General features: G+C 40.1%; 1 protein-coding gene across 2 annotated transcripts in view; it reads right to left on the bottom strand.

Moving 5' to 3' along the window:
• LOC109417806 (dnaJ homolog subfamily C member 22) overlaps positions 1–16,353 on the bottom strand; it is a 263,856-nt gene that overhangs the window by 246,124 nt on the left and 1,379 nt on the right. The window contains exons 2-4 of one of the 2 annotated variants that reach the window (XR_009997983.1): positions 5,820–6,375; positions 5,553–5,757; positions 4,955–5,494 (exon numbers count right to left, since the gene is read on the bottom strand). Coding sequence is in view for 1 of the 2 variants with exons in the window: in XM_019691979.3 (XP_019547524.2) it covers positions 5,014–5,494; positions 5,553–5,757; positions 5,820–6,369 (1,236 nt within the window). In the remaining variant the exon portion in view is untranslated. Of the gene's footprint in view, positions 1–4,879; positions 5,495–5,552; positions 5,758–5,819; positions 6,376–16,353 lie in introns of those variants that run through there. The other variant, XM_019691979.3, reaches the window with a different exon arrangement.

The raw sequence follows: 16,353 nt of genomic DNA, 5'->3' as shown, positions 1-16,353 counted from the left end.
TGTGAAGTTTGTGTCAAATTCAATTTCATTTTGATTCTATGAAATCGTATTCCAATCCAAAAAAAAAATACAGTGCCTGTTCGCGTGTGCAAAAGTATGTTAGTGGTTCCGGGCTCCTGCATTGGTAGCACTGGTGTCGGTGCAATTGAAGTGTCCGTATAAACTACCGGAGTGAAGAAAATGCGGTCGTTTTGGGGCATGTTTTGGGGTCCCTTACGTGAATCCTGAATTGTATGCTGAGCTGCTGATTTGGTGAGAAAGTTCCAACTTCTTTTCCCCCTCTTTCAAAAATAAATTAGATGAACAATCACTCTTGGCCTGTATCCAAGCCTGTATCTTACAGTAGACTTTCGTTTGCATTTTTTCTCGAACTTTTTACATTTTACATTTTTAACACATTCAGTGACAAGTAGACCACGTTTTCTACGTTTTATTCAAGCCTAGATTCGTAATGTCGCGGGAGTAAAAGAAAAAAAAACAGTTTTTATTGAAGCGGTTTAACTATTTGTTTCATTAACTTCCTTTTTTGTTTGAGGTAAATTGAGATATTTTTTGTTTTTGGTCATGATGATGTGTGATGATGTCACCTATTAAACTGCGTCCTGTGTCAAAAATACCTTCACTAACAAGCATTCCTAAGACAGTTTAAGCTAGGCTAAACGTCGCGTTCAGTTCATTTCTGTATGAAATGGACTAAAGACTTCTGCTTGCTAACGGAGTGGAGACGCGCGATAGGACCCCTTAAACACTGCTAATATTCCCTGAAAATGACGCGAATGTGTGGACGATTTCAATGGGATTTTTTTTGCGTGTGCATCGTTCATCGTAAAAACAATAATCGGTCCGTTGTTTGTAGCAATTTGTTTACCAAGACAAAATCCCTAATACATCATCCCTTCCCATATCCACCAAACTCCAAGTGATTTCTCGTAGTAACGCAGAGAATTCCTCGGTTATTGGCGTAAGCGAGATTCACGGCATCACTTCCTTCCCTATCCTCAATTGACCTGCATTCGGACGCGGCCGGCGCTGGTATTGCTTATTGAAAAGTATTGGGATTCCAGCATTTACACAATGAGGAGAAAGCTAGTCCCAAGCATCACCTGTTGGTTCTTTGTGTAAATGCAGTTGTCCTTGCAATAACAGAGGAGCAACCGCGGGCGGTCAATCATGATCATGCTCATGCTCTTGCTCAAAAGAATTTTCGGTTTTAAATGTATAATGTCATGTCTTAAAATATATTAACAGATTCCCTGAAGAAGGCCGAGTCCAATGGCCGAAACGTCGGAATTAAACAAGTAGTGATTGTCTTGATTAACTACTACACTGGAAAAGCCACCCGAAAACAGATGGAAGTTTCACATTGCAGACCGGAATTTCCAGTGGTTCCGGAAAGAGTCATGTGGGTGATTCGAGAACCGGAAATGTGAGAATGAGAGAACATTTATCTTCGGAGTAGGTTTCAGGGGCGTTTTCGGGGATCTGAGGAGGTTTTCGAAGGCATTGCTGAGAGTTTCAAGGGAATTTCAGAAGGGGTTTGGAGGAGTTGCAGGAACATTTTCGGTGGTTTCGGAAGATCTCCGGTGCGTTACTTAGGGCTTGAGGGGATTTTAGGGGGGATTGCGGAAGTATTAAAGAAAATTTCAGAGAGTGGAATTGGCTTAAAATACACATAAATGAAATCCAAAAAAAAGAAAGTTCCAAAGCATTTTCGGCGGTATTTGAGGCGGAATTCGGAGGCATTTTAGGAAGTTTCAGAGCATTTTCGCCAAGTTTTAGAGGCGTTACGGAGACTTTTCTAGAGTTTCGGACAGTCTCAGCTGTGTTACATGCAGTCAGAGGGGATTTCAGGGTGAATTTGGAAACATTGTTGGCAAGTTTTAGAGGCGTAACCGAAGCGTTTCTGGGGGTTTCGCCGGTGCGTTATATGGGGTCTGAGGGGGTTGTATGGGGGATTCGGAGGCATTTCAAGAAGTTCAAGAGCATTTTTGGCAGGTTTCACGGCATTACGCAGATATTTTCAAAGATTTCAAAGGTTTTCAAGTGCGTTACATGGGGTTGAAGTTGGTACTAGGGAGATTTCGGAGGCATTTCAGGAAGTTTCAATGCATATTCTGCGATTTTCGGACGTGCTGTTGAAGCGTTTTTGGGGGGTTGCAGCGTTCTGAAGTCCTTACATACCAAATGGTCACCTTTCTTGTGAATGGGGTAGATTGCCCACTTCTTACACCCCTCTGATTATCGTATTGACTAGCTTCACAGGCTTTCAGTAATGCTTCAGGGGGTTTCAGGAAGTCAGATGGGTTTCAGGGAATTTCAAAGGAGTTTGATGGGAAGTTCAAAGGCGTTCCAAGACGTTTCAAGGTATTTAGAGGCAGAGTGTTTTAGAGAACTTCAAAAAACTTCAGGGAGGTTTCAGAGGCGTTTCAGGAAGTTTGACAGGAACACCCTAAATTAAGGAGCTTAACAGGCTTTCAAAAAAGCTTCAGATAATTTTTAAAGGGTATTAAGAAAGTTTAAGAGTCATTTCAGATGCGGTTGAAGCTGTTTCTATTCTTTTAAAGAGGTATCAGAGAGGTTCTCGGGAGGTTTAGGCTTCACAGTGAAAACTACGTCCGATCCGCAGAACTCGGTCAACCTTCAACGTTTATCCAAGGAAATATGTTACTAAAATAAGTTCAGCAACAAAACTGAAATCTATAATATTATTTTCCAATCTCTTTTCGTCAGTAAGTGCCTTTCGACCAAATGCCCATTCGACCAAATGGCCCTTCGACCAAATGTACTTCCGACCAAATGTCATTCGATTAAACGTCATTCGACCAAATGTCTTTCGACCGAATGTCATAGATCCTCCCATCTCTAATTCAGCAGATTTCGGCTCGTGACACGAAGCCGTTGTGGCATGTGTTGAATTGCTTGTAGCACTTCCGTGTATCTTGGGGCAGTTCCATTTCCTCGCACTCCGCTTCTTCCAGGTGGAGTTTTTTTTTCTCCTGAAAGAGGCGAGTCCAAAGAATTTCTAGAGTATATCAAAACAATTCCCAAGGGGTTTTAAGTTTAACTTCTGAGGATTTGAAGAGGCTTCAAACTCGAGTTTCAGGAGCATTTCAATACGTTCCAAGACGTATCAGGGGATTTCAAATGGCTTTCAGCAGGTTTCTGCAGGGTTGACTTGCTTCACAGGCTTTCAGTTAGGCTTCAGGGGGTTTCAGGAAGTCAGATGGGTTTCAGGGGATTTCAAAGGAGTTTGAGGGGAAGTTCAAAGGCGTTTCAAGACGATTCAAGGCATTTCAGAGTATTTTAGAGAACTTTAGAACTTCAAAAAACTTCAGGGAGGTTTCAGAGGCGTTCCTGATAGTTTGACAGGAACTCCCTAAATTAGGGAGCTTAACAGGCTTTCAAGAGAGCTTCAGATGCTTTTCAAAGGGTTTTAATAAAGTTCAAGAGCCATTTCAGAAGCGGTTGAAGCTGTTTCTTTCCGTTTGAAGAGGTATCAGAGCGGTTCTCGGGGGCTTTAAGCTTCACAGTGTAAACTACGTCCGAACCACAGAACTTGGTCAACCTTCAACGTTCACCTAAGGAACTTGCGAGATCTGGATACGAATGTATGAGTATCATTTTATTTCCTGATAGCACTAGTTAAAAATTAGATTACAACAGGTTGCCAGGTAAGCTTCAGAAGGTTTTCAAGGGGTTCTACGGGGGGTTCCGAGATGTGTCAAGGCGTTACAAGTAGTTTAAAGGGCTTCACAGGCTCTCACGTGAACTTCAAGGGCGTTTCAGAAGGCTTCAGATAGGCCCCAATATGTTTCGGACTGATTTCACATTTAGATTCGATGACGTACTACTCTAGGGAGTGCTTGGAGACTATTTAAAAGTCATTGATCATAAGCTGAGTTAGTTTAAACCTGGAAGTTCTTAGAGACAACCGTTTGCAGATGGCCTATACTCAAAGGAGTTCTAACTGATCCTCAAATACCTCAAATGTCACCACTTGACAGCATGTAGTTGCATGAGGCTATGTAACCACGAATTTTATTCAGAATGCTCTAATAGATCATTAATTTCGATTGTAGATCAGATGGCCTATACTCCAGGCAGTTCTCGAATACTCTTTAAGAGTCATTTATCTTTTTTCAATTTCTTTATATTCATGCATTTTAACATAGAGCTAATTTATCACACTCATTTCTAGATAAAACATAGATGTTTGAGTCTATGGGAGTGCAAACCTTATTCATGATACAGCGAGATGTTACAAGTTATGCATGTAGATTCAGTGGTTTATGCTAATGTAAGTTTTTTGGAAATTGGAAACAGCTCGCTGACGGTTTGGGTTAACAAATGACCCTAAAGAACAAGGAGGGTAAATAGTCCCAGCGCGAATTCAACTGGTCTACGCATTCTTGGTTTCGAGCTCATTCGCTGTAATGACCCATTCAGTCTAAGGACACATTCGGCCTGATGTACTTCGGCCTAATAACCAATTACTCTCTCCAGACTTGAATTGCTTCACCTCCTTGAATCATCAGTCAATGGTATTGAGCACTATTCCCAAACTATTTGAAGCAACTCTGCGAATCCAACGATTGACCACCAAGACGTGTAGCCACACCGATTCTGAAAGTCTGCTACGGTTGCAACGATCGTTGAACAAACTCGCTTACCAATGAAGCTGTCAACAGAGACCTGCTTTATCCATCCATTATTAAACAGATGTTCAAGTGAAGTCATTATAAAAAAAAGATGATAAAAGAGGCTAGTGCCAGTTTTCCTTGTAAGAAAAATGACTCATCCTAACACTGACATGTATTGTCTAATCAAGTAGACTTCAACCAGATAGCGATGGTTTTCTTTTGTTGAGTTGTAAAAACCATAAGTTTTATTATTTTTTATTGAAATATTCATAAATATTTACAGCTTAAATAAGAAATCAATTCATTGTAAGTATTCCCTTATGGTCAGTCAGACGATAGATTTACTTTGGACTTAACGATACTCGATTCCCCCCTAAAGATCCTCATTCGACTTCTTATTCCGCTGTCGCCTCTTGGATTTGATCTTGCTCAGCACCTCGTACGCCTGCTGAATCTCCATGAACTTCTCCTGTGCCGCTCGACGAAGATTTTCATCTTTAACTTTATCCGGATGGTTCTCGCGGGACAACTTCCGCCACACCGAGGTGATTTCGGTCTGCGAAGCCGTCGGACTCACTCCCAGCACCTTGTACGCATTCTGCTCCCCATCGGCGTCCATCGAGTCTATAATCTGTTTCCAAACCTCCGCCCACCCGTTGTGCTGGGCAAACTGAATCGTGTCCGAGATGGTCTGCTTCAGATCCGTCCACCAGGGCGATCTGATGAAGTTATGGATCGCTTCGTGCACTGGAACTTCATCGCCATCCGAGTCGGTGATCGTGCCGTTGAAGTAGAAGAAGCATCCCCAGAGCGAGAGGTACAGCAGCACACAGGGAACGATTATGGCGGCACGTCTAAAAATGGATGATAGCAAGTTATAAGTTTAGCAAATTATGGACAAAAATCGCTTACTTCAGTGGCTTTTCGCGCTTCGGGACGGATGTATCCCACTCCTTGGATAAATAATCGAAAGCGAAAGCAGAACATGCTGCCATTATTGTGAACCAGTATGCTTCGTCAAGGACGAAGTATCGCAGGGGATAGGAAGCGTAAGATGCTACCAGGCAATGCCAAAATATTCCTTTCTCGCGACCCATGTTGCCCACGGTCCAAACACCTGAAATAAGAATATAAGGTTTACAATCATTTGTCCTTTTGACCTAAACTTTTAACACTCACCAATAGCCACGCCCAACGGAATCAACCAGTGAAGGAAGCTCCAATCAACTCCAGCAAAGACTTCTTGCGGAATCGCTATCATGATCACTTGTCCAAACAGGTATCCCACCATGATACCCATCACGAAGCGTGGTGTTTGGAACGGTGGCTTACTATTCTGTCGCAGCTTCTCCCTGAACTCCTCCACAAAGCGTGGATCCTCGTTGGCATCCCTCACCATGGCCGGAATTTGATAGATTTCCGAGAGCCACCCAATACCAAAGTAACCACCCAGCGTACACCACCAAACGAACGCCCGACGATCCTGGTGCAGGTAGAGATGATGCAACCCAAAGAATCCGCCGAACAGCCACAGGATGTAGGTCACCAGCACTGATTTTTGTGGAGGCTTCTTACCGGCTGGAACATCTATCGGAGGTTCACCGAACAGGTGATTCAACTTCTCCTCCTTGCTTTTGCGCTTCATCGGCTTTGGCTTTGACTCTTTGGGTGATGACTTCTTAGTTAAGCCAATGGGACCCGTCGTCGATGGGGATAGTTTTTCGCCCATTGCTTTCTGTGAGAAGAGAGATGGATAAGCATGAGTGCATTTATGTGTAAGCAACCGGCTGAGCAAATCGTTTGTTTAAACAAAATTCTGCAAGCGGTTTACTCGGACACAGGTTGATCAATCGTTGAAGTATGGTGTGATGCTTATGGATACGTTTCTGTGTTTGAAATTTATTTGATATATTTTATTACAGTTTAAGGTTGAAGGATTCGTCATTGACTTTATCGTCATCGTTGAAATTTCGAAAGCAGTTTTCTCGTACAAAACTGAAATTTTCGCAGTGAAAAAGTATTCACTGTTTCGCGGGTGGAGAATGGAGTGCAGTGAATACATTTTCAATGCAAACATTAAAGTTTTGAGCGAGAAAACTGCTTTCGTATTTTCAATGATGACGATGATTATGTCAATGACGAATCCTTCAACCTTAAAAGGAAAACTTCTTTCCCTTCCCTTGAATATCATAATCCCTTCATCATTATCATAAATTGGCATTTCCATCCAGTGCACAATGGTCGGAAAAAGATAAAGTTCGGCTAAAATTCTTTTTATGTGTTTAATCGAAGTTATAGGTTGTCTAGATATGTTATATAGTATTTTTAGTGTTTCAAAAGGGATTTCCAAAAATTACGTAACTCCAATAATTTTAAAAACGGTATAAGTCAGTAAACCCAGCATTTTTTACGTTTTTTGTTAGAAAATCAATTTTAATTCAATTAAATGACCATTTTTCGATCAAATCCAATCAAGTTTGTTCAAAACATGTAAAAAGTGTGAGATGATAAATTTTATTTAAGTCAAAAATAGAAAAATTACGTAAAATATATGAAAAAACATGACTTTTTGAAATGGCTCTAATTTGAAAAACTGCAGTTTTCTGCAAAAGCTTTAAACGTTTTTATGCAGCCCTAAGCATGATGTTTAAGATGTACTATTCGAAATTGCGGCGACACGTGACGACACGAACCGTTTTTTAATTTAAAAATTACCAATATTCTTAAGGTACAATATATGAAAATTTGAAATGTTTTGTGACATATTCATTTTGCACCATACGTGCATTCAAACTGTCCAACAACAAGCTTTCATATGCTGGACAACATAAAACATTTAATACATTCTCAAAATATTAATATTTTACTTTTTTCGAGTGGTTCATTTTACAATTTTATGACTAAGGCCACTTTGGCAGTGAAAATGTCATTGAAATACAAAAGCTGGTATGCTTTTAATTAAGAATCATAAAACTACAATACATTAACTTTGTTATAACTTATAAGGTGAAATAAAGTTTAAAAATATCAAATTCGTTTTTTGGGAGTTTTGGCCGCCCCTTTGTATGGAGCCCGACCAATGTGCAGTGCTGTGTAATGTCATGAAATTCACGTAATTTTGACATTTGAACACAAGCTATTCTATGTTCATCACGCTTACTGTAGAGAAATGTCATTGGCGGACATAAGTTCCAGTGACCTTTTTAAATGGCTGTACGTACGTGTATTTCTACGAGTGTGTAGAATACCAGCAGGGTACTCCAGCTTTATGGACCCATATAGCCGAAGCGGTAAACGCACGGGTATTCAGCTAGACCATGCTGAGGGTAATAGGGTCGATTCCCGATCGGTCTAGGAACTTTCCGTAATGAAAACTCTGCACCGAGACATTTAACACAATTCTACCTACTCTTTAAAATTTATTAGCTATTTGGCCGTATAAAAAAAAATGCAAAGCAGCCCAAAAGACAAATTCAAGTCCAATATGTTTTAGAGAGGTTTTGAGAAGGATCTCAAAATTATTATTTTTTATTTTATGGTGATTCGGATGGCCTTGTTATCAATGTCATCATTACTTATTTTCCAAAGAATCTACCAAGGATATCCGTTTACAAAAATCATTTTCTCAAACCTTCAAAAACAGAAAATTACAGAAGCAATAAAAATGAGGGGCCCAGAATCAAAAGGGTGTAAGTGACCATTTTGTCGATTTTGAGCTGAACCTATCATTTCATTTCAATTCTTCAGGCTTCAAGCTTTCAGGAACTTTTTCAAGATTATTTTTCCGATGATTAGAAAAATTACAAATAATCGTAGAAAATTAGGTCGATTTTGAAACTCCATTCTTTTTGTATGGGATGAAAAATTTGTGAAAAACTTTAAACTTCATTTACTCGAAAGTGGATTTTTGTCAGTTACACCCCTTTTGCTTCTTACCCCCTCAAATAGTATTTTTCCTACAGCATGTGGGATCTGGGAAGAGATCTTTCAATGATCAAGAAAGTAATTTAAAAACATGTTTGCATGTGATATTAAAATGAAACTTCATTGATAGTGCTCAAGTTTAAAAAAAAACTAACTAAAGAAAAGAAATGATAATCATACCAGATGTATCTGGCGGACAAATTAAAACTTGTGTAATTTTTTTTTCGCTAGGGATCTACCAAAAAATACTAATGATTTAGTAAGAATTCAGCACGGGACCTCACCAAGAGTATTACTTACCGGAATTACATTTAAAAAAATAAATCTAGAATCTGTTTCGAGTAAAAAAAAAACTAAATCTTCTATAGTGAGCTCCTACCATACAAATAGTCGATATCACAAACTTTACGAAAACAAAGAACGGGTGCACCACGCAGCAATTTATAAACAAAAACTGTAGGTAAAACATATGGAACACCCTAGCATAAAGTATCTTCGTGCCAACCACACGACGTGCACATGCAAAATGCTCATTCCAGTTAATAATTGTAAAAGTGCTGATAGATCACGCTGAGAAGCAGGCTTTGTCGGAGTGGAGACGTTAAACCAAGAAGAATAAGAATCATGTGAATTTTCGGTTGGCAACCAGACGTGCTGATTAAGGGCCATGGCTTACCACAAACACTTTTCGATACCTCAACCGTAACAATATGGGTATCAGTATAGTATCCAGACATGTTTCCAGTAAAAGGGAGTTTCAGGGAGTTACGAGTGATTTCATGGAGCTTTCTGGTGGTTTCAGTGATATTTGAAGAGATTTCAAGTAGTTTTAGAGGGATTTAGAGCAGTTTCAGGAGCGTTCATTAAAGTTTATGGAAGGTTGTGGAAGTTTCCATTAAACTCTCATAAAACCTCCCTGAATCCCCTTTGCAACCCCTGAAACCCTTTAACCCATTTGGGGCCGGAGTGGTCATTTACGACCCCAAATGAAAAATGCCTGTATAAAATCACTCACTCATACATACAGGTATACCTCGACCCATTTAAATTTTAGAAATGTCTATAAAATCGAATTTTACATAAAATCGAAGCACATTTTTTAATTTTATTTTTATGTAAATTTTATACCAAAATGTAAAAAAACATATAAAAACTGCATGAAAATTTAGTTTTTGATAAAAGGCTCGGAGTTTTTGGCATATATTAGTAATTCTTGCTAAATAACGAATAAACTACTATCTCGCTATTTTGTTACTATCGAAATCTTTTGTCGTCAAAACTATGTATGGTTGAAAAAAAGACAACTTTTTGAGCAATGGACATACACAATAACGTTATTTGCATAAATGTCCCAAAACGTTTAAAAAGTTCAGAAATTCATTCAGAGATTCGTTTGAAAATGACTCCGATGATTTATTTACCCTGGAATTTCTTCACGAATTGCTTCATAAATTCCTCCAGGGATCCCTTCTGAAATTCCTCAAGGGTTTCCTTCGGAAATTAGGAGGCTCGTGACAAGCACTTGACATGGCGTGGTTACTAGATGTGCTGTATTTGCCGAACGATCTTTCTGTATAAGTAGTGTAGGTTTGTGCCGCTATCTGCTCGGTCGCCTTCGGTTGCAGTTCTGAGTACACGCCGAATTTTGAACTTTATAAGAGAACATCTATAAATTACGTCACGTTGAAAATGGTTAATTTTAGCATGAAGTAATTTATGCACGTTCCCTAACGACGGTCTCCCAATAAAACTTCCCACATCAAATCATTATGTTATAGAATATTACAGAAAATCTTTTTTCCTATAGAAAGTACTCAGGGGGGTTCTTCACAAATTTTTGGAAAGGTTCTTTCAGAAAATATCCAGTTGCTTTAATAATGAATTCAACAAATTTCTCCAAGAATTAATTTGAAAAAACTTCCACAGACTTTTCGATAATTCTTTCATGAACCATTGCTGAAATCCATCCTAGGGTTCAAATGAAAAATCGTTCACTTCCAGGAATCCTTAAAGCAATCCAGACATTTTTTTTTTCATAATATCTTCTACGGATTCCTTTAGACTTTAGAATGTCATTAAAAATTTCTCTAAGAACTCCTTAAGAAAAACTAGCACGGACAGTTTCCAGAAATTTTGCATGGATTTGAAAAATGCATAGGTTGTTCCAGAAATTCATCTACGAATTTCTTCAGATTTCTTTAACAGAGATTCCTCCAGATTTTTTTCAAAGAATTCATCTAGAAAACTTTCCATGAACTTTCTCAAAAATACTCCATAAACTTTTTTTTAGAATTTGATTCACGGATATATTGAGTATCAGAAGCTCAAAACTCCTTCAAAATTTTTCTAATATGCTTTCTAAAGAACTATCTCAAAAATTGCTTTAGGAATTCTACAAGAGAAAATTAAGGAAATTCCCAAAATTTATTCACGTTCTTTTAGATATTCCTTGAAGACATTTCTTATCCAGAAATTGCTCTAAGGATTTCTTAAGAAAGTCTTAGGAAATCCTCCAAGGATTACTTCATAATTTTTTCTTCAGATTCTGAAGACTTCTACAGAGGATTGCTATGGAAATGCTGGAAGACATTCTTGCAGAGATTCCTGCAGAAATTGACAGAGATTTCATCAGAAATTCCGCCGCGTTTATCTCTATGTATTTTCTCAGAAATTCCTCCAAGCGTACCTCTAAGAATTTATCTATGGATTTCTCCATGAGTTCATTAAAAAAAAAATAGTTTAGAATTTTTATTTGAGGATTCTCCACGATTTTTTTTTTTCAAAAGTATCTCAAGAGGTTTTGTTATGTATTCCACCAGGAGTTTCCAGGTATTCCATCCAGAATTACTTCAGGAAAATCATCTATGGATTCTAAAAATATTCCTTTTTTAAGAAATTCTTTAAGAAATTTATTTAAAATTTTCTTCAGTTTTTTCAAAATTCCTTCTGAATTACTTCAGAAATTTCAGCAAGGATTTCTTCAAAAGTTGTTCCACGGATTCTTTTAGAAGTTGTTCCAGCAGTTCCCTCAGAAATTGCTCAACCGGTTCCTCCAGGAATTCATCCTTGGGAATGTACACGTGAAGGGACGCTGAAATCGGGGAACCTTGACTAACTTGCACTGATTCTACCATGACAACACTAGAAATAATTTATCACACATCTTGTAATCTTCCAAAGCATGACAATGACCTTTATATGGAATTACCTACAAATTTTGGAATTCCATTGGTAGGCATCTACAAAAAATATCAGGAATATAAGGCAATAGGACACGGTGAAGTACCAGATTTGTAGTAATGAGCTGAATTTTGGTATAATGATAAGGTAAATACTCCGTGTTTGCGAAGAAGTCGTGCAAAAAGCGTGGGTATTAAATTCATAGTCTAATTTGAAGCTATTCGAGCAAAACATTGGAAAACTGTGTTGTTGTTTTTTTTTTTCATTTCATGTCTTTTAAACAGCACAGTCTTCCGAAGTTTTGCTCAAACATCATCAAATTAGACAAAGAATCATAATACCTATGCTTTTTTGTACCATTTCCTTGCAGAAACGGAGAAATAATTTAACTATACAAAAACTTAGCTCATTACTACATAGCTAGTACTTGACCGATCGTGCTCTATTCTCGGTGAGGAAGTCATAATAAATTTAAAAAAGGTCGTTAGAAAAAATTTAAGAAAAGTCTGGCGAATGAGCAGTTTGCATGCATCCGCCAAAAATGTTGCCATTGCTGAGGTATCTGTAAAAAATATCACCAGAAAATCACCTCACTTCGCTCATCGTTTGTCGATGAAGCCAGAGATATTAAAAAAAAAATAAAGTGTCAGAAAGGGAAGTACACCCGATTCGTACCGTGCAAAAAAAGTTTTTGGTTCAAAATTCTAAAAACCGTGCAAAAAAAGTAATATGATTTCTCGACAAATCATGCAAAAATAAGAGTTTGATTTTTTTTTGTATGGAATTTTTTTTTTTGCACGGCCGTGCAAAAAAAAACCGTGCAAATTAAGAATCGGGTGTATGAGATTAAGGCAAATATATAGAATATATAGAAGAAAGTATGTCATGAGGTATGCTTGGGCGCTAATATGGGTGCTCCACAAAATAACTTATTGATCTGAAGTGCTCCGCGTGTCAAAAGGCTGAAAACCTCTGCATTATAAGTCAGCTGCAACTTTTAAACTGATTGAATATTAAATTTTCTTATTATTAAAAAAATTGTACATAAAATCGAGGTAAAATGTTCATAAAATCGAAGTACATAAAATCGAGGGTCTTTATAATCGAGGGTCCACTAAATCGAGGCACACCTGTACACAGTGTACATACATACATACATTTATTTGTTCAACATCACAATTAAGACAAGACATAATCAACAATAGGGCATGGTCCATGTCTCGTGTCCGGTCTTATTTGTACATGGTGCATTTGGTGCGTGGGTTAATCTTTTTCGACCGCAGTTTCTTCTGGTGCCCGTAGTAGGCCCGCCTTCCGCTGATGATGCGCCTTCGTATTTCACGGCTCACGTTATTGTCAGCCGTTAGCAAGGAACCGAGGTAGACGAATTCTTCTACCACCTCGAAAGTATCCCCGTCTATCGTAACATTACTACCCAGACGGATCCGGTCGTTTTCGGTTCCGCCTACCAGCATGTACTTTGTTTTTGAGGCATTCACCACCAGTCCGACCTTTGCTGCTTCGCGTTTCAGGCGGGTGTACAGCTCTGCCACCGTTCCAAATATTCTGGCAATAATGTCCATGTCGTCCGCAAAGCACACAAATTGTCCGGATTTTGTGAAAATCGTTCCCCGGCTGTTGAGCCCGGCTCGTCGCATCACACCTTCCAGAGCGATGTGTAGAGTAGACATGAGAGTCCGTCACCTTGTCGCAGTCCCCGGCGAGATTCGAATGAACTGGATAGTTCACCCGAAACCCTTACGCAGTTTTGCACACCGTCCATCGTTGCTTTAATCAGCTTCCCAGGAAAGCCGTTTTCGTCCATGATTCTCCATAGCTCTACGCGGTCGATACTGTCGTATGCCGCTTTGAAGTCGATGAACAGGTGATGCGTTGGGACCTGGTATTCACGGCATTTCTGGAGGATTTGCCGTACAGTAAAGATCTGGTCCGTTGTCGACCGACCGTCGATGAAGCCAGCCTGATAACTTCCCACGAACTCATTCGTTTTAGGTGACAGACGACGGAAGATGATCTGGGATAGCACTTTGTAGGCAGCATTCAAAATAGTGATCGCCCTGAAGTTCTCACATTCCAAATGGTCGCCTTTCTTGTGGATGGGGCATATTATCCCTTCATTCCACTCCTCCGGTAGCTGTTCGGTTTTCCAGATCCTGACTATCAGCCGATGCAGACAGGTGGCCAACTTTTCTGGGCCCATCTTGATGAGTTCAGCTGCGATACCATCCTTACCAGCTGCTTTGTTGGTTTTGAGCTGGTGAATGGCATCCTTAACTTCCCTCAGCACGGGAGTTGGTTCATTTCCGTCCTCCGCTGCACTGGCGTCGTCGTTTCTTCCGTTGCCGTGGTCTCCCGTGCCTACGTTCTCCACGCCATTCAGGTGCTGATCGAAGTGCTGCTTCCACCTTTCGATCACCTCACGTCCGTCCGTCAAGAGGCCCACGTCTTTATCCCTGCATATTTCGGCTCGCGGCACGAAGCCGTTGCAGGATGCGTTGAGCTTCTTATAGAACTTCCGTGTTTCTTGAGAACGGCACAGCAGTTCCATTTCTTCACACTTCGCTTCTTCCAGGAGGCGCTTTTTCTCCCGAAAGAGACGTGTCTGCTGTTTCCGCTCCTGTTTGTAATGTTCCACGTTCTGCCGGGTCCCTTGCTGCAGCATTACCGCCCTCGCTGCGTTCTTCTCCTCCTAAACCGTTCTGCACTCTTCGTCGAACCATTCGTTCCGTCGATTCCGTTCCACGTACCCGATGGTGCTCTCGGCTGTGTCGTTGATAGCTGCTTTCACTGTACTCCAGCAGTCCTCTAGAGGGGCCTCATCGAGCTCGCCCTCGTCTGGCAACGCGGCCTCGAGATTCTGCGCGTATGCTGAGGTGACATCCGGTTGTTTCAGTCGCTCTAGGTTGTACCATGGCGGTCGCCGATACCGCACATTGTTAATGACGGAGAGTTTTGGGCGCAGTTTGACCATCACCAGATAGTGGTCGGAGTCGATGTTGGTGCGACGATAGGTCCTGACGTCGATAATGTCGGAGAAGTGCCGTCCGTCAATCAGAACGTGGTCGATTTGAGATTCCGTCTGCTGTGATGATCTCCGGGTGTAACGATAAGGGAGGCTGTGTTGGAAAAAGGTGTTACGTATGGCCATATTTTTGGAGGCAGCGAAATCAATGAGTCAAAGGCCGTTTTCGTTCGTCTGCTGGTGGGCACTGAACTTACCAATCGTCGGACTGAATTCCTCCTCCTGGCCTACCTGAGCGTATAAATCCTCTATGATGATCTTGACGTCGTGGCTTGGGCAGCGTTCTTGTCATCATCAGTGCTTCCGGAGTGTGGCCTGTGCATGTTTATTGTAATAATATATGCTGAAGTTGAAAAATCGACCCTTGATCCTCAACCTGCACATTCTTTCGTCGATCGGCCACCAACCGATCACGCGCTTCTGCATATCACCCATCACGATGAAAACAGTTGCCGCAGCTCTGATAGATGGTATGATTACCTCTAAACGTTCGCACCATGGATCCTGTCCAACACACCTCCTGCAGCGCTACGATGCCGAACACACGGTCCTTTAGGGTACGGCCAGAGTGGACGCGTCACGCGACGAGACGCGGATTTCCCATAGAATTTGAAAGCTCCTTATTATTGATTGCTATTCCTTTGCATGTAAATTTTTGCATCGCGCCGCGTGACGCGTCCACTCTGGCCGTACCCTTAGTATATCGGCGAGTATGCGAGTGCTCCTAAAGAAGTTGAGAGATCAGACGCTGTTGTGAGCCGCTCCTCCTGGAGAACAGACACTCAGGTTTGTAGAAGCAAACCCTCCTTCCCTCCTGTCAGCCTACGACCAAAATTCCCACCGGGGTCTGTTACCCGATCTTCCTTAAAGTTGCTCGTAGTTCCAGGCCACGCAGAGGTAGGGATAGGAGTTGCTGGACACCCAAGATCAATGATGCCATTTTTGGAAACCAATTTAGTGCCAAATCCACAATATTATATTGAATGACCAAAAGGCACAATAAATATGATAAATACTAATAATACAGCAAAACATTTAATGAGTAGGAGAAGGGTTCTGTTCACCATAGGTGGATTAAATCTGTTTTTTTTTTTATAATTATTGTTGTCTGCTTTCTTATATGTGCATCAATAAGTAATAATGCCAATAGCTCCAGTTCAAATTGAATATCATTTGTTTATATTATATGTTGGCGACATTCCATTTTAGTGAGTTAATTATTTGAAAGTATCAACCAAGTAAGACCCATGTACGCTTAATAATACTTAGTCGTCAACAACTTGTTATCGGGTAGATTACACATGCTTGCTTTAACGGATTTGGGATCACTTGGCTGAAATAAATGTCGGCACCCATTTTTACTATGATTGTTATTTTTTTCTCGACATGTCGTTAAAGAAACATCTATTTAACAAGAACTTTACAGATACGATAATTACTTATAACAGTACTTTATTTATTACGTATTCTTTCAATAACAAGAATTTATATTCAAGAATTACCAAATGCATAATGACACACAATAAATATGTTATATGCTAATTAACCATAGGTGTATTAAATCAG

The sequence above is a fragment of the Aedes albopictus genome, chromosome 2 (assembly GCF_035046485.1).
Source record: "Aedes albopictus strain Foshan chromosome 2, AalbF5, whole genome shotgun sequence".
Taxonomy (NCBI): domain Eukaryota; kingdom Metazoa; phylum Arthropoda; class Insecta; order Diptera; family Culicidae; genus Aedes; species Aedes albopictus.
The sequence above is the reverse complement of the archived record's forward strand: the minus strand, read 5'-3'. Positions and strand labels throughout refer to the sequence as shown.